Source organism: Nansenia antarctica, assembly GCF_963989245.1.
Source record: "Nansenia antarctica genome assembly, chromosome: 3".
NCBI lineage: Eukaryota > Metazoa > Chordata > Actinopteri > Argentiniformes > Microstomatidae > Nansenia > Nansenia antarctica.
The window spans coordinates 66,719,856-66,743,968 of record NC_137688.1 but is presented as its reverse complement, the minus strand read 5'-3'; the positions used below and the strand labels follow the sequence as shown (position 1 = coordinate 66,743,968).

General features: G+C 43.7%; 2 protein-coding genes across 2 annotated transcripts in view; both read right to left on the bottom strand.

The window, feature by feature from the left end:
- LOC308152848 (uncharacterized protein) overlaps positions 1 to 24,113 on the bottom strand; it is a gene marked incomplete at both ends in the record, with an annotated part of 142,024 nt that overhangs the window by 49,897 nt on the left and 68,014 nt on the right. The gene's annotated exons all lie outside the window — the stretch shown is intronic.
- Positions 16,962 to 21,050, bottom strand: LOC308153156 (tudor domain-containing protein 15-like; the record flags this gene model as incomplete). The annotated part of the gene is made up of 3 exons (XM_080526246.1): positions 16,962 to 16,975; positions 17,216 to 18,742; positions 19,736 to 21,050. The coding sequence occupies 3 exons, from the start codon at positions 21,048 to 21,050 to the stop codon at positions 16,962 to 16,964; spliced, it is 2,856 nt and encodes a 951-aa protein (XP_080382372.1).

The window sequence follows — 24,113 nt, the reverse complement described above, 5'->3', positions numbered from 1 at the left end:
GGGACGGTGGCCTGGGACAGGGACTGGTTAAAGATGTTGGTGAAAACCCCGGCCAGCTGGTCGGCGCAGTCTCTCAGCACCCGTCCCAGGACGCCATCCGGCCCCGAGGCTTTCCTGGGGTCCACCGCCTTCAGTACGCGTCTCACCTCGTGCTCTGTGAGGGTGAGGCTGCTGAGAGCTGGAGAGAGTGGTGTCTGTGTTGTGGTTACCTCCGTTCGCCCCTCGTCGAACCGGGCGTAGAAGGTGTTCAGCTTTCCCGCCAGCAGGGGGTCGTCCTCTGCGGCTGTGAGCCTGTTGGCTCTGATGTTTGTCATCTGCTGAACCCCCTGCCACATCCGCCTGGAGTCGTTGCTCAGGAGGCATTCCTCAATCTTCTCTCTGTGCTCTGCCTTGGCCGCTTTGATGCCGCGCTTTAGGTTGGCCCTGGTGGAGCTGTACAGCGGTGTGCGCTTCCCTGCGAAGAAGGCGTTGTCCCTCTCATTTAACAGTTTTTGGACCTTCCCAGTCATCCATGGCTTCGTGTTGGGGTAGACCCGGACCCGTTTGTCCACGGTGACTGAGTTGGTGCAGTTCACTATGTGGTTCAGAACCGACGACGTGTACTGTTCCAGGTCCTCATGCTCATATTCCTGCCATAGGGTGTCATTTAGGCTGATCTGTAGTGGAGCGGACCCTTCTGGCCAGGTTCTGACAGTCTTAGTGGTGGTGGGAGCACTTTTCCCCATTGTGGTGTATGCAGGAATCAGGAGGATTGACACATGGTCAGACATGCCTAGATGAGCTAGCGGACTAGCCTTGTAAGCACGTTTGATGTTGGTGTATACCTTATCCAGTGTTTTTTCTCCTCTCGTTGCACATTTTACATGCTGGTAGAACTTGGGTAGTACTGCCTTCAGGTCGACATGATTAAAGTCCCCCGCTATGATGTGGATAGCCTGTGGATCAGTACTTTGTTGGCTACTAATGACGTCGTATAGTCGCGCCAATGCTACTTTGCTGTCTGAGCTAGGTGCAATATACACACATGTAATTAGCACCGCGTTAAACTCCCTAGGCAGGTATGTGGGTCGGCATTTAACAGTCAAGTATTCTAGGTCTGGTGAGCAGTGGCTACTTACAGTTTTCGTGTTTAAGCACCAGCTATCCTTCGTCGATATTATGATCCCACCTCCTCTTGACTTACCGCTAAGCTCCGTACGGTCAGCGCGATGAAGCGTTCGGCCCTCTAAGCTAACGTTAGCGTCCACAATGTTGTCATTTAGCCAGGTTTCGGTCAGAATAATCACACAGCTATCCCCTACGATGCTGTTTTTTGCCACCTGTAGTCTCAGTTCATCCATCTTATTTGTCAGGGATCTGACATTTGAGAGGAAAATGCTTGGAATAGCTGGCTTGTTTGGGCTTCTCCTTAGCCTTGCTAGCAGGCCTCCCCTGCGGCCTCGCTTTTTCCTACGATCCCGCCGCCGGCGTCTCCGCCTCAGGGAGGGGACTATGAACCAGGGCTCTCCCGGTAGCCTGGCGATGTCCGTGTCAATGCTATATTGCTCCAGGAAATCCGCCCTAACTATCTTGTCGTTTTGCGTGCCGACTTCTAATAAGTCGAGCCTGCTGTAGGTACTATATACACAACTGTTCCCTATAAGTACTAAAAAAAGAGTGAACATACAAAGGTAATTAAAAACACAATGAAACACCAGTGTGGTCGCCCCCCGAGCCTCAGCGTCTAAGCGCGCGGCCATCTTGAGTAGATTCGCCCCCAGAGGCTGCGGGTGGGCCCCCACACCTCCACAGCCCTCAGCCTCAGCACTGGGTCACCCCAGGGCTGCGTGCTAAGCCCCATCCTCTACAACCTCTACACCCACGACTTCACCCCCATCCACCCCAGCAACTACATCGTAAAGTTTGCAGACGACACCACCGTGGTGGGATGTATCTCGGGGGGGGACGAGGCGGCGTACAGGGATGAGGTAGAGCAATTGAGCAAGCTGTGCAAGGTTAACAACCTGCTGCTAAACAAGTCAAAGACCCAGGAATTCATCGTAGACTTCAGGAGGAAAAAGTCCGAGATCCTGCCCCTGCTCATCGACGGAGAGAGCGTGGAGATAGTCTCAAACCTCCGATTCCTGGGACACATCATGCGGGATGACCTGGCCTGGAAGGACAACACTAAAGGCACCATCAAGAGGGCACAACAGCGGCTATACACCCTGAGATGCCTCAAGAAACAACACAGCAAGCAGGAGATGCTGGTGGCCTTCTACCACGGCGCAGTGGAGAGTATCCTCACCTTCGGCATCTCCAACTGGTACCACAGCTGCACGGCAGCGGAGAGAAGCGATCTACAGAGAGTCGTGAGAACAGCACAGAGGATCACCGGCGCCACCCTCCCCTCTCTGGAGGAGCTGTACAAAACACGCTGTCTCAGGAGGGCCTCCAAGATCTCCAAGGACCCGACCCACCCTGGGCACGAACACTTTGTCAAGCTGCCCTCGAACAGGAGGTACAGGACCCCGGCCGCTAAGACAAACAGACTGAAGGACAGCTTCTACCACAGGGCCGTCAAGGCCCTGAACACAGAAAAGGCCTAAGTTCTGGGCCCAGGACAGTCCGGACGGATTGTATGGCAGCTAGTGCTGAGGCACAAACATGTACATTTTCAAGCCTGCAAACTGTGACACTTTAAAATAATGTGAAAAAATACTTTCTTGTGAAATATGACAACCCTAGTTGACTATCTGTGCAGTATAGTACAGTGGATTGTGTACATAGCCTCTATTGATGTAAACCAGCTCCTTACCTTCTTGTGATTTTATGCATCTATGCTTTTTCCAAAATGTGTTTCTTTTTCCTTTCCTAAACACCAGGGGAGCCTCCCCTCCTAAATTTCGTTGTTTGGTACCTGTACTGTAACAATGACAAATAAAGTCTATCTATCTATCTATCTATCTATCTATCTATCTATCTAACATAATGTGTTTATATATAGGCTATATATAGCAATAGGGATACATAAGATATGTATATGTACAGACAGTTATGAAAATGATAAACTGTACAGTTGTCTCCCAATCCCTTCAGATTTGTTGGAGCTGAGGTTTTTTTTTCACAGCGGGTTTACCCAAGTTCCATGCAATAGTGATAAGATATTATGATATGTGTAGCCTATGTACAGTTATGAATGATACACTGCACAGTATGTACCTATCAAGTTGTGTGGTGCATGCATAGCTCCCGCAGCAAAGTAATTGCAGTAGCCTACGTTTGATTATGCATGTACTCATCAATGAATATTATATAACAAACGGATATTTATAATATTGTATATAATGTATTTTTTGTATATCACTGTAGACCACGGTGCTAGACCACTGGACCACCTCAGGCCACCAGTAATAACCATACTATATCCAGAGTAGGGTATAATGTTTATATATACAATATACAGTATATACATGTCCAACATGGTATAATGTTTATCTGGTCTGATAAAGGTATGATAAAGGTCTGATAAAGATCTGATAAAGATCTGATAAAGGTCTGATAAAGGTCTGATAATGGTCTGATAAATATCTGATAAAGGTCTGATAAAGATCTGATAAAGGTCTGATAAAGATCTGATAAAGGTCTGATAAAGATCTGATAAAGGTCTGATAAAGATCTGATAAAGGTCTGATAAAGGTCTGATAAAGATCTGATAAAGGTCTGATAAAGGTCTGATAAAGATCTGATAAAGGTCTGATAAAGATCTGATAAAGGTCTGATAAAGATCTGATAAAGGTCTGATAAAGATCTGATAAAGGTCTGATAAGGGTCTGATAAAGGTCTGATAAAGATCTGATAAAGGTCTGATAAAGATCTGATAAAGATCTGATAAATATCTGATAAGGGTCTGATAAAGATCTGATAAAGGTCTGATAAAGATCTGATAAAGATCTGATAAGGGTCTGATAAGGGTCTGATAAAGATCTGATAAAGGTCTGATAAAGATCTGATAAGGGTCTGATAAAGATCTGATAAAGGTCTGATAAAGATCTGATAAAGATCTGATAAGGGTCTGATAAAGATCTGATAAAGATCTGATAAAGGAGATATGTGAAGTCCTTACATTTTCTAAATCACATCAGGATAAGTTAGTATGAAGCTATTTTGCCGTTTTTCTGTGTAGGAAGAAAGCAAACTTCTGGTATCTGGTTTTCCTCAATAAGCATTTACGGCCTGTGTGTGTGTGTGACACGGAGTGGGTAAAATGCTTTTTTTTCACACACGCAAACATCTCGTCTCAAATGATTTTCTTTTAGACTATCCTAGCTGCTCCGTAAGCCCTGCTCATTGTGTTTAAATTATTTCAATCGCTTTTTTCACTGTGAAGTCAGTGAGGAGCTTCCATAGGTAAGCTAGTTCACATTTCTTCGTTCACGTTTGATTTTAATACGATTTATTATTATAATATAATTAGTCAGCTAACTACCTAGCTTGCTAGCTATCCCAAGGTGATTAGCAGCATTCATGTTTCCTCTCACAGCCCTGTGAGCAGCCCCGTCACATGACCTCATAGCTGTGTGTTGATCACATACGCAAACACAATCACATGTGTGCTGTTTGTCTTCGCAGACAAATCCTGTCTTGGAGGGGATGCGGGCGTCTCTGGTACGCCAGTGACTCAGACACACAGATAATCTTGTCACTTAACAGTAACGCTTAAGTAGGTATGCAGTATGTAGTAGGTATGTAGTATGTAGTAGGTATGCAGTATGTAGTAGGTATGTAGTATGTAGTAGGTATGTAGTATGTAGTAGGTATGTAGTATGTAGTATGTAGTAGGTATGTAGTATGTAGTAGGTATGTAGTATGTAGTAGGTATGTAGTATGCAGTATGTAGTATGTAGTAGGTATGTAGTATGCAGTATGTAGTATGTAGTAGGTATGTAGTATGTAGTAGGTATGTAGTATGTAGTAGGTATGCAGTATGTAGTAGGTATGTAGTAGGTAGTAGGTATGTAGTAGGTATGTAGTATGTAGTAGGTATGTAGTATGTAGTAGGTATGTAGTAGGTATGTAGTATGTAGTAGGTATGTAGTATGTATGTAGTATGTATGCAGTATGTAGTAGGTATGCAGTATGTAGTAGGTATGTAGTATGTAGTAGGTATGTAGTATGTAGTAGGTATGCAGTATGTAGTAGGTATGTAGTATGTAGTAGGTATGTAGTATGTAGTAGGTATGTAGTATGTAGTAGGTATGTAGTATGCAGTATGTAGTATGTAGTAGGTATGTAGTATGTAGTAGGTATGTAGTAGGTATGTAGTATGTAGTAGGTATGTAGTATGTAGTAGGTATGCAGTATGTAGTAGGTATGTAGTATGTAGTATGTATGTAGTATGTAGTAGGTATGCAGTATGTAGTAGGTATGTAGTATGTAGTAGGTATGTATTATGTAGTAGGTATGTAGTATGTAGTAGGTATGTAGTATGTAGTAGGTATGCAGTATGCAGTATGTAGTAGGTATGTAGTATGTAGTATGTAGTAGGTATGTAGTATGTAGTAGGTATGCAGTATGTAGTAGGTATGTAGTAGGTATGTAGTATGTAGTAGGTATGTCGTATGTAGTAGGTATGCAGTATGTAGTAGGTATGTAGTATGTAGTAGGTATGCAATATGTAGTAGGTATGCAGTATGTAGTAGGTATGTAGTAGGTATGTAGTATGTAGTAGGTATGCAGTATGTAGTAGGTATGTAGTATGTAGTAGGTATGCAGTATGTAGTAGGTATGTAGTATGTAGTAGGTATGTAGTATGTAGTAGGTATGTAGTATGTAGTAGGTATGTAGTATGTAGTAGGTATGCAGTATGTAGTAGGTATGTAGTATGTAGTAGGTATGTAGTATGTAGTAGGTATGCAGTATGTAGTAGGTATGCAGTATGTAGTAGGTATGTAGTATGTAGTAGGTATGCAGTATGTAGTAGGTATGTAGTATGTAGTAGGTATGCGGTATGTAGTAGGTATGTAGTATGTAGTAGGTATGTAGTATGTAGTAGGTATGCAGTATGTAGTAGGTATGTAGTATGTAGTAGGTATGCAGTATGTAGTAGGTATGTAGTATGTAGTAGGTATGTAGTATGTAGTAGGTATGTAGTATGTAGTAGGTATGCAGTATGTAGTAGGTAACCAGGGACCCAATTATCAATATAATGTACCATACAGAGTAGGGAGCTCTAGTGCTTGATTGGAAGTGCCGTTTGTAAAAAGACATCTTCTCACACGTACAGGCACACAACAAGTACAACATGTTGCATTTTTATGCCATTAGGCAACTTGCTTCCTAGCATAGCAGGTCCCTGCTAATATATAGCAGTCGCGTGCAGGGCCTCTAGGGAATGGCCTAGGAGGGTGAAAGTTGACATGGTACAATGTCCCATGAAGGGGAAGGAGTGTGTAAAGTTTGGTGAGTGTGACTCTTTCGCAGCCCCTTCCCTGGGCCCAAACGTACCCTTTTCTCCACAGACACACACAGTGGCCATATAAAGTCATGGAGGTATTTCAAAGTCCAAATGGACCTGCTATGCTAGGAAGCAAGTTGACTAATGGCATGAAAATGCAACATGTTGTACTCGTTGTGTGCCTGTACGTGTGAGAAGATGTCTCATTCCAAACGGCACTTCACATCAAGCACTAGAACCTCCCTACAGTTGTCCGTGAATACGTTAGTTTACACCTGCGTTCGTCCTGCTCAGGACTTGTTTAATTATTGTCATTTCGCAGAGTCATTTCATTAAAGCAAATGAACAAATGGAATATTGTTCTTATTTATAATTAAACAACGTGATGCAGTCAAGCAGACAAATCCAGCAAAGAGGAAGACGCATGTATTCGCGGACGACTCACACGGACATCGGCAAATAACGCCACCCCGGAATCTGTAAGCAAATGGAATATTGTTCTTATTTAGAATCTATGTCATGGTATTTGATGTACTGTACATGACCACAGATTGCGTAGTTGTAGGCATCTAGTGATTTATATGCTCTCAATTTCTCACGGGCCTACACGCTAGGCAATGCAAACGTTTCATACTTTTCACAGGCAGGTAATGGCCAGGTAATGGATTGGAACAATATCTCGTTAACTCCGACCACTCCCCCAGATTTGTTTGTTTAAAGAATAAATATGGGAGTTTAATATTACATCCGAATCCTGACGTCTGCCGTGTGAGACCAGGTTGCATTTAGACTATATAGTGACTATATCTAGCTATATATATCTAGTCTAGCTATTGCTGGCTAACGTTACACGTATGTTATTTTAGCTCTCACCTTGTAACAATTAGCTGTAGGCAATAATAATAATAATAATAAATTATATTTATATAACGCTTTATTAATGCAAGTGCAATCGGGCTAATGTTACTCATTCTCGCAGTTCCAAATGAATGAACGTTGAAGCGCTTGTATCTCAAAATGTGGCGTAACTAATTAATGTGGCGTGCAGCCCGACAGGCGCACATAACAGGCGTACCCCTGCGCTTTCAGAGCTCGTTTTCTCGTCGGAATTCGACGTTTAGAGACGAACGACAGACGTCGAATCCTGACGGCTGCCGTGTGAGACCAGGTTGGCTATATTGAAAAATATGATGATAAATAGGCTACATGTGGGATGGAGGTCATTGGTGTGGGATGGCAGATATATGTATGATATATTATGGCAGTTTCTCGCGCCTGTCCCGCTCTGTTGTTCAAAGACTATAATATAAAACTTTAACTTTACTCTCTCTCATGTGCCGTGGGCTCTCGGAAAGCTGCGCATTGAATGTATTATGTATGAAAATAATGCAATAGGCTGCATAGGAATAAGTGTGTTCATATGCAAACATACTCGAGAGATCAGATATGAGTTCAATCTGTAAACTGTTATCATCTCAATAGGACGGCCAATGTAATGCGTTGTTTTTTTGATTTTGCATTCCTTGTTTCGTGGTAAACAAATCTCTTTCTGATCGTCCCGTTCACAAAAACCTAAGGTGCATAAGTCACGTAATATGGCGAAATAAATGTTCGTTCAGACAATAGATATATGGAGATCTTTCTTGGTCAGGTGGCCGGAAATGATATATTGATGACTCAGAGAGAAGGTTGAATTGTAATCATTGTATTAGGCAGATCTGGGTTGCATTCTCTTGTACAGATGTTTCCAAGGCAGCATGCTCTGTTCAAGCATGGCCACGACATAGGAGATGTCGAGCTTGGCTGCGGCTGGTGCCGAGCCTGGCTGTGGCATAAAGAGATGCCAAGCAAAGTACTGATGTTTGTTACAGCTTATATACAGTTCTCAGAGAGGAAATAGCTTTTACCTCGTAACTTACAATACTGACATTAGTTCCCATACATGGCTATTCTGTGTTCATGCTGTTCTGCTCTGCAGCTGACCACTGGGTAGGCTCCTATGTCCTTAGAGTTAAACTGGTCTCACTGTTACTTGATATGGTATATGCCTGCTCCTAAGAATGTTGTTTACTACTGAGAGTGGGCACACTTAAAGTATGTTTAAGGTTAAACAATGAGTATTGCAATATTTGATAGGCACACAACATTTGCATATAGTCACACAAAAACGCATCATAACACAATACAAGATATATTATTGAAAAATATGATGATGAATACATGTGGGATGGAGGTACGGGGATGATATGTGGCATGTCCGCTCGCCAACTAAAGCCCATTCTTGCCTATAGACAACTGTACAATCATTCATATTGAGTTTATTCACCCAATAAAGTAAAGATGAATAATACTGCACTTCACCTTATTCAGATGTTCATAGACCTGTGTCGGCAATGATAATAATACACAACAGGCAAGACGGTTGTACCATAGATATACAGTACGCAGATTAATATTTGTAGATTCGTTTTCGAACATTAGATAGGCCTAGTTGATTTTGGCAACATTGTACATTGTAGTAGCCAATTGTCCGCTCGCCAACTAAACACACCACATATCATACCTCCGCCCTATATGTATTTATCATCATATTTCTCAATATAAAACGGAGGTACGATATATTACCAGATATACAGTATGTATGGTATATTATGGCAGTTTCTGGCGCCTGTCCCGTTCTGTTGTTCAAAGAATATTATATAAAACGCATCACATGTTTGTCACTGTGTGAAAATGTTTCTGTAGCGAAGAACCTTGGTTCAATCTAGAGCTGATCAACTCCGGACGGCAATAGCACGTTGTGGGTGCAATTGTGCAAGAATAACACTATTTACAGCGCTGTCATTTATTGCTATATTTATTACTGTTATATATAAATGTGAACATTACAGATACCTGGTCAACACAGCTTGGGATTCCAAGGAAATTACATGGAACTATGTGTGAAAGGGACAACAGTTATTATATATTACAGTTATTATTTTTTTTCAACTTTCATTCGTTAGTAATGAAAACTCCCGCAGTCTTGATCAATCTCCGAGATCAATCTCCTCTCCACTTACGTTACATCTACAATGGCATGCATACGTTATTATATATATATATATATATATATATATATATATATATATATATATATATATATATGTTCCTTTTCAGCTGACTCTCTGCTCTGTCCCCACTTCTCTGGAACTTTATGCATTTTTAGAGGTAGTGTCTTGTCATTTTCTCTTCTTGTGTGACATCGCCATCCAGCGATTTTTGTGCGTCAGTACACACTCCCCCATTGTGAAGAGTGGTCGTGTGATTCGACACCTCTTTGCGCTAAAAGAAGGTAAAAAAACGTCGCTGTTCTAGTGTTAAAGGGAGCGCAGATTTATTTTTATGACGTTCCGGAATCCGATGTGATAGGAACGCTGGAGAAACAGCCGCTGTCCACTGCATTAGTTAACTACATGTCCTTGATGAGTCTCCCGCTCACTGCTCTCCATCAAAAATGGCACATCCATCAATAATATTACATAATAAAAACTGCTTGGATTAGATTGCGGTTTGTTTTGGTATAATAAGTGCTGCTATACAACTATAGCGTCATATACCATCAAGGGGGGAAAATTCGCGCCTATCATGCACATATCAGCCTAATGTTGATAACTTTACATTAAATATGTCTACCATCATCCGTTGTCAAACGCCACAGGTAATCATTTATTTCTAAATAAATGATGATTGTACATCTCTGAAATGTGAATCGTGCACCGATGTATTTCTATGGGGAAGGCTGTGCATGACACTTCCATTGGACTGACGCCGGGGCAGAGGAACAGGGTGACTGTCACCCTGTGACAAATGCGCAGATATGACTGCTCCGGTGTCTTGCTTTGGTAGTCTAATGGAAGTGCCCAGGTACCAGTCCTTTACTGCTAAACCCGAGCGCGCTGGACTGTGGAACTTTCTATGTTAAGCATAGGCACAGCACCTCGGCATAACAGCGATTTTTTGTTATGCTTGTTGTAAAGAAAAGGTCTATAATGCATTGAAATGACATTAGTAGGTGTCATATGCCATCAGACATGGAAATATGTCATATGCGCGACTTTCATGCCTGTAACGTTAGGCACAGCACCTCGGCATAAAAGCGATTTTTTTTGTTATGCTTGTTATAAAGAAAAGGTCTATAATGCATTGAAATGACATTAAACTAAGGTAATAAGATGGTTATCCTAATTTTTCTGATCTTTATTAATAAGTAATTACAGAAAAAGTAAATGACATTTGTGTCTGTGTTCCGGATTAACTAGAGCGAAATACAATTTCTGTAGATGATTCGCAATGCATGCCGGAGGGTAGGGTCATGGCTCTGAATCAACCATGCACCCCGAATATCTCTAAACGAAGCCGTGGATAGCCCTCCCCCTTACCCCTAGCCCTCGATGAAAAATGAATTGGGACACCACTACCCTAAACGTGAACGCACAAAACGGAGCCGAAGGGCTCAAAACGGAGGCGGAGGGGTGAATTGGGATCGGGCCTATGACCCCTGTGTGTCTCCAGTCTCATGGCAGATATCTGACCCCTGTATGACCCCTGTGTGTCTCCAGTCTCATGGCAGATATCTGACCCCTGTATGACCCCTGTATGTCTCCAGTCTCATGGCAGATATCTGACCCGCTTTTATGCCGAGGTGCTGTGCCTAACCCCTGTATGACGCCTGTATGTCTCCAGTCTCCTGGCAGATATCCGTAACTTCGCTAAGCACTGGGAGCACTGGATACTGTCCTCATTGGAACATCTCCCAGAATGCCTTGCAGAGAAGAAACTTCCCATTGCACGGCGATTTGTGTCCTCCCTGAAGCGTCAGACCTCCTTCCTACACCTGGCCCAGGTAAAACACTGACTACACCTAGCCCAGGTAAAACACTGACTACACCTGGCCCAGGTAAAACACTGACTACACCTAGCCCAGGTAAAACACTGACTACACCTGGCCCAGGTAAAACACTGACTACACCTAGCCCAGGTAAAACACTGACTACACCTGGTCCAGGTAAAACACTGATTAACCATAAATAACCATATTTTGGGTTTTATTTTTAATTGTATTTTAATCTGATTTGGTGATGTTGTTTTGGTCCACCAGATCGCCCGTCCGGCGCTGTTCGACCAGAGCGTGGTGAACTCCATGGTGGTAGACATCGACAAGGTGGACCTGAACAGCATCGGGTCCCAGGCCCTGCTCACACTCTTCACCGGGGACCAGGACTCTGACCTCTACTCTGAATGTAAGACAGACCCTCATTAAAATATGGTTTATATCGAGTCAAGTCAAAGTTTATACATATATAATAGTATTATAACCATTGATAACCATATTCCTTATGACACGTGACCAGGGGAGTATTCCATCAACATCGCTGAAGGAAGATCTAGGCTTATTTTGTTAGATTTCATGAGACTTGAGCCTGGATTTTCCTTTAGTGACGTTGGGGACCCCCTCTTGTCCCAGACCTCAACTCCGAATGTGAGACAGATACAAGAACACTCACCACCTAGATTGTTCCAAGTGGTCTATGTGGTATCTACCTAGCAACAACACTTTGATTGGCTACAAAATGAAGCAACATAATGTATGTATTTTGGTGAATTAAGTCACCCTTGACACAAAAACAATGAAATGCTGACAGTTTGGACGACTTCATTCACCCTCGGCACTGAATGAGTTATCAAAATATGGTTTATATCAAGTCAAGTCAAAGAGTTTTGGTCATATGCACAGGATACAGTTGTACATTGTACAATGAAAAGCTTCCTCTCGACAGTGACGTAAGGATTGAAATAAAATGAAATAAACATTTTATTGCGACATTAAAATAAAAACATGGCTACAGTATATGTGAATTCCTGGTTATAGGCTTTTGAATGATGTTATTTCCTGTAATCACTGTAAATCGTCTTTATAATTTACTTAGTGTTGTAAAGATAACAGTTAACAAACCCAATTAACCAAAACCAAACAGTCCTCTCAGTCAACAAAACAATGTTCCTGTGTTCCAGATGATTCCATCACGGTGTTCCAGCAGCTGAAGGACCTCCTGAAGAAGAACGCTACGGTAGAGGCCTTCATCGAGTGGCTGGACACCGTGGTGGAGCAGAAGGTCATCAAGGTAGGCTGCTGCTGCTGTGGTGCTGTGGTGCTGCTGCTGCTGTGGTGCTGTGGTGCTGCTGCTGCTGCTGCTGTGGTGCTGTGGTGCTGCTGCTGTGGTGCTGCTGTGGTGCTGCTGCTGCTGTGGTGCTGCTGCTGCTGCTGTGGTGCTGCTGTGGTGCTGCTGTGGTGCTGCTGTGGTGCTGCTGTGGTGCTGCTGTGGTGCTGCTGTGGTGCTGCTGAGTTGCTGCTGCTGCTGTGCTGCTGCTGTGGTGCTGTGGTGCTGCTGTGGTGCTGCTGCTGTGGTGCTGCTGTGGTGCTGTGGTGCTGCTGTGGTGCTGCTGTGGTGCTGCTGAGTTGCTGCTGCTGCTGTGGTGCTGCTGCTGCTGCTGTGGTGCTGCTGTGGTTGTAGTTGTTGTTTATGTTGGTGTTGTTGTTGTTGTTCTGGTGGTTGTTGTTGTCTGTGGTGGTTGTGTGGTTGTTGTTGAATGACCTCTCTCTCTCCACCCCCCCCCCCTCTCTCTCTCCTCTCTCTCTCTTTCTCTCTTCTCTCTCTCATCTCTCCCTCTCTTATCTCTCTCTCTCCCTCTCTCCCTCTCTCCCCCCCTCCTTCCCTCTCTCCCTCTCTCTCTTCTCTCCAGCCTGGTAAGCAGAATGGACGCTCTATAAAGAAGAGAGCCCAGGACTTCCTGTTGAAGTGGAGTTTCTTCGGAGCGAGGGTCATGCACAACCTCACGCTGAACAACGCTGCTAGCTTCGGTAAGAAAAGACCTCATCACCTACAAGTTTTTTCTGCTTTCTTGGGATAGAGACAGTAGAGATTGACAGGAAGGTTGAGAGAGAGAGAGAGAGATAGATAAATAGAGACAGTAGAGATTGAAAATCTCTATCACGACGACTGCCAATGGCACCTGACCAACGTCACTGAGGGTGGAGGGGGGGGGGGGGGGTCGTACATCAGCCACTCAGGTCCTTCTGTCCAGCTCTGCTCTGACCACAACGCCACACTGAGTCATAAACGCTAATGGCCCCCGGCCCCCATGTAAACACAACACTATCTGTGTGGCGCGTGCTGTGTGTGTGTGTGTGTGTGTGTGTGGAGAGACAGACCATTCCTCTCCTCCCTCTCTCCCTCTCCTCTCCCTTCTCTTCTCTCCCCTGTCCTCTCCTCTCTCTTGTCATCTCATCTCCTCTTCCCTCCTCTCTCCTGTCATCTCATCTCCTCTTCTCTTCACTCCTCTCCCCTCCTCTCTTCTCCTCTCCCACCCCTCCTCTCCTCTCCCACCCCTCCTCTCCTCTCCTCTCCCACCCCTCTCCTCTCCTCTCCTCTCATGTGACCACACAGACCAAATAACACATAAAACTCACAAACATTGTCTTTAGAACTTTAGAACATACTCTAAGTAAGCAGTATTTGGGAAGTATACATTATGATTTACAGAAAGTACATAATCTCGCCAGTCTTAACCATAGATATACACAGTAGATCCCTTATTGGCCGCTTTGACGTACGCCTACGTGGTCGCCATAGTGAACCAGTCTATGTAATATCTATGGTCTTAACCTCTTATCCGCACCACTTCCTCCACTGCTTCCTGTTTGTGTGAGTGACTCCATCTTGTGTAAATATTGTTTTTCAGGAGAACATGGAATCTTTACCATGCATCAACGGTGACATCATAAAACAGTTTCTGCTCTGTTAACTGAAATGACTTATACACATTCATTCATTTCCCATTTTAGGTTACAAATTCGAATCATTTAAATGGTTTCATGTTAGCCTTTTGTAAATCATTAATAAATACAGATTTTACAAAACGCCTGAAGCTGTGTACATTTTGTATAATTTATAGAATATTACAAATGTATTTCACACATTCTTAAAACAAGGTGTTAATGGTTCATCAATAAAAATATAACACCATTTCCATGATGATTTCATCTTGAGACTATAGTATATTTATTAATGGGTAAAATTATTAATAGTGTGAGGAAAAAAAAAACTACATAGTTAGAGTTAAAAATACGTTTATGGTGCTATAGCGCCTGCTGCTGGGTTTAAAGGGTTTGGAGACGGCTAGAGGTAGCGTGGACGATGGTCCAGCACGCGTTGTTTTTTCCCCCAACAAAAATAAGACGCGTTATGCGAGATGGAGGCAAGAATGTATTTCTTTGGGTGAAACGCCACCTTTAACGCTGCATGTTATCCGGGTAGCTTAGCACAGACGGAGTAGAAAGTGAACTGCCATGTCCTATCGGCCAATCCAGTCTTTTAGGATACCCAGTCACGTTAGTTAACGTTGGGGCTTAAACATTACTGACACTCACCTCATTTTTCTGGTTTTCTGCTCGAAATGACATGCCCACAGTGAATATAGAATATCTCCACAATCACAAGGGCCTTCATAATGATCTTGTTATCAAATGAAAGCTAACACCTGTGGGGTGGTTGTAGAAGTGTCAGAATCAAAATCTATGTTACTGTGTCAGAGTAAATAGAGCTAGAACATTATAAAACATCTCAAATTCAGTCTCCGCCTAAGAAAACAACAGCTTTTACAGTGAATATCACCTTGGAAACCTGATGACCAAGCCCAAATCATCTAGGAATCAGTACTCAGGGTCTTATTAGTACTTGTGCCAAAGTCGATGCTAGTAATGTGAGCAAATGCAACTTTGTACCCGTTTTAGTACAGGTATGTTTAGGCGGACACCTATATGTTTAGGCCATTTGGAGATATTTTGGCACCATCTGTGCCATTTGACCTTTCTCATGTATCAGATTATTTTTTAATTTTCTTGGGGATTTTTTGGGGTTGGCTGACCAATGGTATGGAAATTCGGCGTTGAAACCGGACATGACACATTCTCCAGTTGGAGAAAACTGGAAGTGACTTCGGCCGTGTTTACTGTCTTGGAAACAAAATGGTGGCATCGTATAGCATGCAAAGTTGTGAAAGAAATGTGATATCGATGAAGAGAATTGATCGAGGTAAGCTCTTTATATCACTTCGGATCCACCTGTGGGTCCGTTGGATCAGAAAAGGTTAAAGCTGAGTCCAAAACCCCCCCACATAATATGTAATTTACATCAATGTCATACATACATAACTATTTAATTACATTACTCTCGTCCAACCACAGGTCAGGATGGCCGAGCGGTCTAAGGCGCTGCGTTCAGGTCGCAGTCTCCTCTGGAGGCGTGGGTTCGAATCCCACTTCTGACAAGTTTTTTCTTTATTATTTACTTTTTTAGATAAAACTGTCTATAATTATGATTTCCAAAATCGCTACAACAGAATGAATACGTTAATTCAGAACAATTGCCACAATGACACCTTTTATTTGTATGGTTCAACATCAATACTGTATATTAACCAAAGGTGAACACAGGTGAACTCAGGACTAAATGAGAAACAAATGCAAAACAAAATAGGCCCATAATCAACAAACCTCTCCTGTTAAACATAAAGCATGTGATAGTCAACTGTATTCTATTAAAATACAAAATAATATTTGTTTAGAAAATGTTCACTGCAAAAAAATAACATTATCACACAGTATAAACCACCACCACTCTAGAGTACAGCATTATAGCCTAGTAAAACAATATCTCAATACATTAACCCTTTTTTCCATGAACATTCCTGAAAACGTTTAGTACTGGTGAGAATCAACAGAAGTAACTAAGGCAAACTAGTATTTAAAGGTAAGTTTGATGCTTACATTAAAGCAGAAATGTAAAAATGACTCCATGTGATTTTGACAGACCTATTTGACCCATTCTCCAAATATGCAGATGTACAGTACTTTTACTTTTTTAAAGTAAAAGGCACAAAAAAAAAGGACAGCCCACATTTTCTTATACCGTACCTATGACTTAAAGACCAACTAAATGCATATATTATTAAATGAAGGAGATCCTACCATAGCGATATCGGAGGCATGCATATTAGATACATACATCAGTATGGTTAACACCATAAAATAAAATATAAAAAACATAAAATGTGATCTATTTGTACGACCATGTGTAGAAAAACAGATGTTGGGAATAATATGTTAATCCTGGACTAAGAGAGATGAACAACTGTCTTCATGAGGTTGAAAAAGCGTGGGGAAAAGTCTAATTGTCAGAGATAAAAAGTTGTCTAATCTGTTCTTGGGTGGTGGTGGGTTGGAGTAGCTTTGTTGTCCTTGACGCTTCACACCTTTAGGATGAAGAACAGTGGGATGAAAATAGAGTGAAAGCTACACTTCAAACGAGTGTTACACACATCACTGTCTGTGGCACATCACTGCCACATACAGTACTGCTTATCAATAGTATGTATTTACCCCTTCTATGAAGCAGCGTTCACTGAAAGTCACCAGTAGTCATCTTTACACCTGGGCACCTGTGGGAAAAATGTGCCGTTGAAGAAAACACCCAATTACCTTTTGATATTGCTTGTATTTCCTCGCATTTAGTTGTGAATCATTTAAACGTAATCCTACTATATCTCAACATGAATATGCTACAAATCACTCTACAACATTCTAGTACTGTGTGTGACAACATGTAATAACAACATTGTTGAGTAATCACAGCATTACAACACAGCAGAAAATGAAAAAAATACGAAGTAGACACTCACATTGTCCTGTTCCAGACGTGGTGTTTGGCAGTATCATCCTCTCCACTTCGTCCCAGTCCTCAGTGGTGTGATCTGTCCTCACCCTCTCCTCAGGGTCAGAAGACGACCCCTCACCTCTTTGTCCCCAGAAGCTCTCTGGTGACCTGCGACCCCGTAGTAGACCGACAGCATCGTCACTCGTCGTTTTCTCGGGTGACATTTCAGGTCTGGCTCTGTCCGTTCTCTCAGGGTTCCGTCCCGCCGGAGACTCTCTCCCGGGGCTCTGCTGGAACCAGAGTCTGAGCATGACGTCAGCGTAGTTGGCATGGCCGCCGTCAACCAGCTCTTTGGCGACATGGACGCCATCGGCCACGATGTCCACCTCCCAGTGAGCCTCAGCGATATACTGCCTGAAGTACACCTGGAGGCTCTTCTGACAGATGCACTCCTGGAAGAAAACCACCGCGTCGTCCGTCCACTGCCCCCCTCCGATTGGCTTAACTCCTCTCAGGACGCATGGGTAGATGACCTTCGGCAGTCGGGACAGCTGTTCTGGGAGTCGTCTCAGCTCAGAGCGATCGGCGAAGGGCACGTCCACACAGTGGCCATAGTCCACCAGGTTGACCAACACCACAGTCGCGCCCACGTGTACGATCTCCGCTCGACACCATTTGTTCGTGGTGTTGGACCTCACCAGGCAGCTCGACCCGGGGAGAAGGTGAGCCTCAGGCAGCGCTGGCACCTCCTCTGGGAGGTCGTGGAGGATGGTGGACACAGTGTTCATGATGGGGAGCAGGTCTTCCAGAACCACGTAGAACTCACACGGCGTGGTGACGGCTGCTGGAAAGGCCAAGTAGCCCAGATCCATATTCACTGAGGCCAGGAAGAGCCTCTGGAGATGGAGAGGCCTGTCGCCCGGGACAGACTCTCCTGATGGTTGTTGTGGTTGCTGTTGTTGTTTCTGTGATGATGCTATTTTCAGTTGCTGGATTAACAACCTGTTCATCATGATTTCCACCATCCACAGGTTGTCGGCATCAGAGTAAGAGACAAACATGAATTTGATGTCCTTTCCCACCATTGCTTTGAGAGTTTCCTTCATTATCTTAGAAGCCATGTCTCCTTCAGTGGGGAGACCAGGGCCATTCCATTTACACAAAACTGCCTGCACAGGAATTTGCTTGAGGTCATTACAAAGCTCTTTAATGCAGTTAGCGGGGACTTCCTCTGTAGTGCCATGATCCAGAAGGAATACTCTGCATTCTGCCTGGTCAGCAGATGCATTCTGCACAACTGCTCTGTGCCATTGGTTGTCTTTGGTTGATTTTATCAAGCACTGAAGTCCTTCTTTAACATCCTCCTCAGACATGATTTTGCATTGGCTTTTCTTTTCAACTACAAGATTTTCAAAAACGGTGAACTCTTCTGTGCTCCTGTTAACTCTCAGGTAAAGATCTCCATTCTCCAAGACGGATAAAAGTGTCCCGCACTCTGTCTGCCCCGAGCTGATACTCTGAGGTGGGATCAAGGTCTCCTTCACTGGCTCTGCTAAGGGTTCAAAGGTCATCACACAAGGTGGACAGGAAGACCTTCTGATAACTCGTCTTCTGTGGTGGTGCCTGCCAGTGCAGTGTTGGTGGCGACCTCTGGTCGACCTCTTGGACACTTCAGATGAGAGCTTTTCATCTTGAGCACTAATGATTATCACCCTCCCAGAGTCAGTATCTGACTGTCTCTTTTCCTCTGTGACCGCTAAAGAACTGAACTGACACGCTAGCTGTTTGATATCAGGGTCAGAAGGACTTTCAGACCAAGTCAGGGCCTCCTCATTTTCAGTCACGGCATTGCTATTGTCAGCTTGGGTTGGGTAGGCATCCTGGATTTCAATGAGAACCTCCCACCGAGACCCAAAACAAGTGCAAAATTCAACCATGAGAGGTTTTCCCATTACAGCCTCAATGAAATATGCGTCACTTTCAAAAGAGTCAGTCTTTAGCAGTGTGCATGGTATGCTTAGTCTAGGCTGGGACAAATGTTTATTTGTCAGAAAGTACGTTTTATCCTTCCCCACAACTGCTGTATTTCCATAGTCAACAAACTCTACTCTGAACTGGCCACTAGAGGCAGTGTCTCTCACAACTGCACGGTAGAGCGCACCATCATCTTCACATTCAGCTGCTACAAGGTCATTGATCCTCCGTTGCACGGATGTGTTGTTTTCCTTGGTGTCTTTAAACAGCTCTGAGTTGAGGTCTTCCCTCATGTCCAATATGGTTTGTTCATCAGCTTGCATTTGGATAAAAAATCTGTTGACTGTGTCAATGTGTGAAACAAACCCCAGACCTCTGAATCCTGCTGATCTTGAAGTGACAGGGAGGTTTTCAAGTTGTGGCAGTTTAATGGATCCTGGAGGCCGTTTGGAGGAATTGTCTATGTCATGTTCTGCGCATCTCTGATCTATTTTTCTGTCTGTGTTTCCTTCAGATTTGACCAGTTCTCCCTTACTCTCTCTATGACATTCCTTCTGTGAAGCAGGGATACTTGAGTGTCTTCTTTTGTGTCTGATTCTGCATTCTCCATACTGCATATTTTGATCTTTTTCGGTTTTGATTGTTTCGGTATCATGGCTGATGTTCTTCTTCGGTTGTTGATTCGCCGCAATTAACTGCTTGATTTTCTCATTTATGTTAACGTTTCCATTGAATAAATCAAAAGCAACAGTCCCATCCTCATTCTTTCCGAAGACTACAGCTCGGAGCGGCTTGTTGAGAACAGACATCTTCAGCCACTTGTTAACCTCTGCAAAGTCTTCCTCTTTTGAGATTTGTGAGAGGCCACATCTCAAGGCCTGCATGGGGGTGAACAGCAAATCTGACGATTCACTTGGAATAGACACAACATGGCTTTTTTCAACAACGTACATGTTTCCATAATCCACAAAAAACACACAGAGATGATGGGGTGAATGAACACGGCGAGCCATGCCCCTATACCATTTTCCATCATAGTATTTTGCCAGGCAAAGTTTCCCCACAAGAGCTGCAGTGTTGGCACGCAGTATTTCCTCACTTTCCGTTGTAACTTTCTCCATCAGTTCCTCAATGATTTCACTGTTTCTGTCTAGCTGGCAATACATCTCCCATGGGCTGCACACGTGTGTGACATACACCACCTCATCACTGCCACTCCTCAAGTCAAAAGAATCATAGACAAAGGAATCCATGCAGTCACACAGCAGGAGCTGCCCAGGGCTTCCCATTTCTCTTGCAAGGCCTTTTTCCAAAAGCTTCTTGGCTGCACTGTCGTGAGCGGTGTGCAGATCAACCACATTGAATCTGCCTTTGTATTTCACATGCAAGTGACACTTAACGCTGCATGTCAGGTTAAAGGACTGGTCCAGAACATACTCCTTCAGTAGATCACACGCCTCTGGACTCCACCCACCATGGCTGCTCTCAACAGGTCTCAAGTCATAGAGACTACATCTGAACGCTTGGCCTTCCAGTTCAAGGTACTCTGGCAGTATCGCTTGAAGATTGTGTCTGCTTTCTTTCACAATCATACCATAGTCCACAAAGATCACTTGAAGGTAGTCTTTCTGTACCCCTATAATGCAGGCCCGGTACCACCTGCCATCATCTGCTGCCTTGGCCACACAATAGGTAACCCCTGGGTGCACAGGGACTGTGTGTGTTTGATAATACCGCTGCATCTCATCCATCAGTTTGTCCAAGTTGGGACTCTTGCTTTGCAGCTGGCACCAAAAATCTGAGGGGGAGATGATGTGAGAGCAACGGACAGACAGTTCACTTCCGATCCCGGGCATCTCTGATTTTAATTCAACAGCTGGGACCATCGTTTTTGGCGTCTTTGTGATAAAGTGTCTGTTTTCAGATTCCATCACAGGCACACTGACATGGGTCTCTGATACTCCTCTTGTGCAAATTCCAGATTGTCTTTTTTGGTAGACTTGCTGTTTCGCCATTTTCTTTCCCCTTGTTTCCTGTTTAATGACCGCCTTGGAGGGAGTGAATTTCCAGTAATCTGCTTGATGTGCCTTGATCAAGAGCTCTGAAATGCTCTCTGCATTTGGAGTTTCCTTCATATCGACAACATATCGATCTTTCCCTTTGGACACTTCAGATGAGAGCTTTTCATCTTGAGCACTAATGATTATCACCCTCCCAGAGTCAGTATCTGACTGTCTCTTTTCCTCTGTGACCGCTAAAGAACTGAACTGACACGCTAGCTGTTTGATATCAGGGTCAGAAGGACTTTCAGACCAAGTCAGGGCCTCCTCATTTTCAGTCACGGCATTGCTATTGTCAGCTTGGGTTGGGTAGGCATCCTGGATTTCAATGAGAACCTCCCACCGAGACCCAAAACAAGTGCAAAATTCAACCATGAGAGGTTTTCCCATTACAGCCTCAATGAAATATGCGTCACTTTCAAAAGAGTCAGTCTTTAGCAGTGTGCATGGTATGCTTAGTCTAGGCTGGGACAAATGTTTATTTGTCAGAAAGTACGTTTTATCCTTCCCCACAACTGCTGTATTTCCATAGTCAACAAACTCTACTCTGAACTGGCCACTAGAGGCAGTGTCTCTCACAACTGCACGGTAGAGCGCACCATCATCTTCACATTCAGCTGCTACAAGGTCATTGATCCTCCGTTGCACGGATGTGTTGTTTTCCTTGGTGTCTTTAAACAGCTCTGAGTTGAGGTCTTCCCTCATGTCCAATATGGTTTGTTCATCAGCTTGCATTTGGATAAAAAATCTGTTGACTGTGTCAATGTGTGAAACAAACCCCAGACCTCTGAATCCTGCTGATCTTGAAGTGACAGGGAGGTTTTCAAGTTGTGGCAGTTTAAAGGATCCTGGAGGCCGTTTGGAGGAATTGTCTATGTCATGTTCTGCGCATCTCTGATCTATTTTTCTGTCTGTGTTTCCTTCAGATTTGACCAGTTCTCCCTTACTCTCTCTATGACATTCCTTCTGTGAAGCAGGGATACTTGAGTGTCTTCTTTTGTGTCTGATTCTGCATTCTCCATACTGCATATTTTGATCTTTTTTGGTTTTGATTGTTTCGGTATCATGGCTGATGTTCTTCTTCGGTTGTTGACTCGCAATTAACTGCTTGATTTTCTCATTTATGTTAACGTTTCCATTGAATAAATCAAAAGCAACAGTCCCATCCTCATTCTTTCCGACGACTACAGCTCGGAGCGGCTTGTTGAGAACAGACATCTCCAGCCACTTGTTAACCTCTGCAAAGTCTTCCTCTTTTGAGATTTGTGAGAGGCCACATCTCAAGGCCTGCATGGGGGTGAACAGCAAATCTGACGATTCACTTGGAATAGACACAACATGGCTTTTTTCAACAACGTACATGTTTCCATAATCCACAAAAAACACACAGAGATGATGGGGTGAATGAACACGGCGAGCCATGCCCCTATACCATTTTCCATCATAGTATTTTGCCAGGCAAAGTTTCCCCACAAGAGCTGCAGTGTTGGCACGCAGTATTTCCTCACTTTCCGTTGTAACTTTCTCCATCAGTTCCTCAATGATTTCACTGTTTCTGTCTAGCTGGCAATACATCTCCCATGGGCTGCACACGTGTGTGACATACACCACCTCATCACTGCCACTCCTCAAGTCAAAAGAATCATAGACAAAGGTCTCCATGCAGTCACACAGCAGGAGCTGCCCAGGGCTTCCCATTTCTCTTGCAAGGCCTTTTTCCAAAAGCTTCTTGGCTGCACTGTCGTGAGTGGTGTGCAGATCAACCACATTGAATCTGCCTTTGTATTTCACATGCAAGTGACACTTAACGCTGCATGTCAGGTTAAAGGACTGGTCCAGAACATACTCCTTCAGTAGATCACACGCCTCTGGACTCCACCCACCATGGCTGCTCTCAACAGGTCTCAAGTCATAGAGACTACATCTGAACGCTTGGCCTTCCAGTTCAAGGTACTCTGGCAGTATCGCTTGAAGATTGTGTATGCTTTCTTTCACAATCATACCATAGTCCACAGAGATCACTTGAAGGTAGTCTTTCTGTACTCCTATAATGCAGGCCCGGTACCACCTGCCATCATCTGCTGCCTTGGCCACACAATAGGTAACCCCTGGGTGCACAGGGACTGTGTGTGTTTGATAATACCGCTGCATCTCGTCCATCAGTTTGTCCAAGTTGGGACTCTTGCTTTGCAGCTGGCACCAAAAATCTGAGGGGGAGATGATGTGAGAGCAACGGACAGACAGTTCACTTCCGATCCCGGGCATCTCTGATTTTAATTCAACAGCTGGGACCATCGTTTTTGGCGTCTTTGTGATAAAGTGTCTGTTTTCAGATTCCATCACAGGCACACTGACATGGGTCTCTGATACTCCTCTTGTGCAAATTCCAGATTGTCTTTTTTGGTAGACTTGCTGTTTCGCCATTTTCTTTCCCCTTGTTTCCTGTTTAATAAGATAATGAATAAAATAATGGAAATGAATAAAACGACATGAATGGAAGTGTTAGTGTTTAATCATAACTGTTGCAAAACATGTAGGTTTTTAGCTTAGATTTAAATATTTCTAGGGTTTGGGCCTGTTTGATTTCTTCAGGGAGTTTGTTCCAGGAGCATGCGGCAGCATGACTGAAAGCTGCTGCACCGTGTTTTGTTTTCACTCTTGGAATGATTAGCTGATTAGTGACAGCTGACCTTAGGGGCCTTGCTGGAATATAGGGTGGGAGGACATCTGATACGTATTTTGGTCCAAGACCATTTTGTGATTTGTATACAATTTAGGAGTACTTTGAATTCAATCATCTGAGAGACTGGTAGCCAGTGTAGAGATCTCAGGATTGGTGTAATGTGTTCAAACTTCTTCGTTTTGTTTGGATGAGCTGCAGCTTACAAA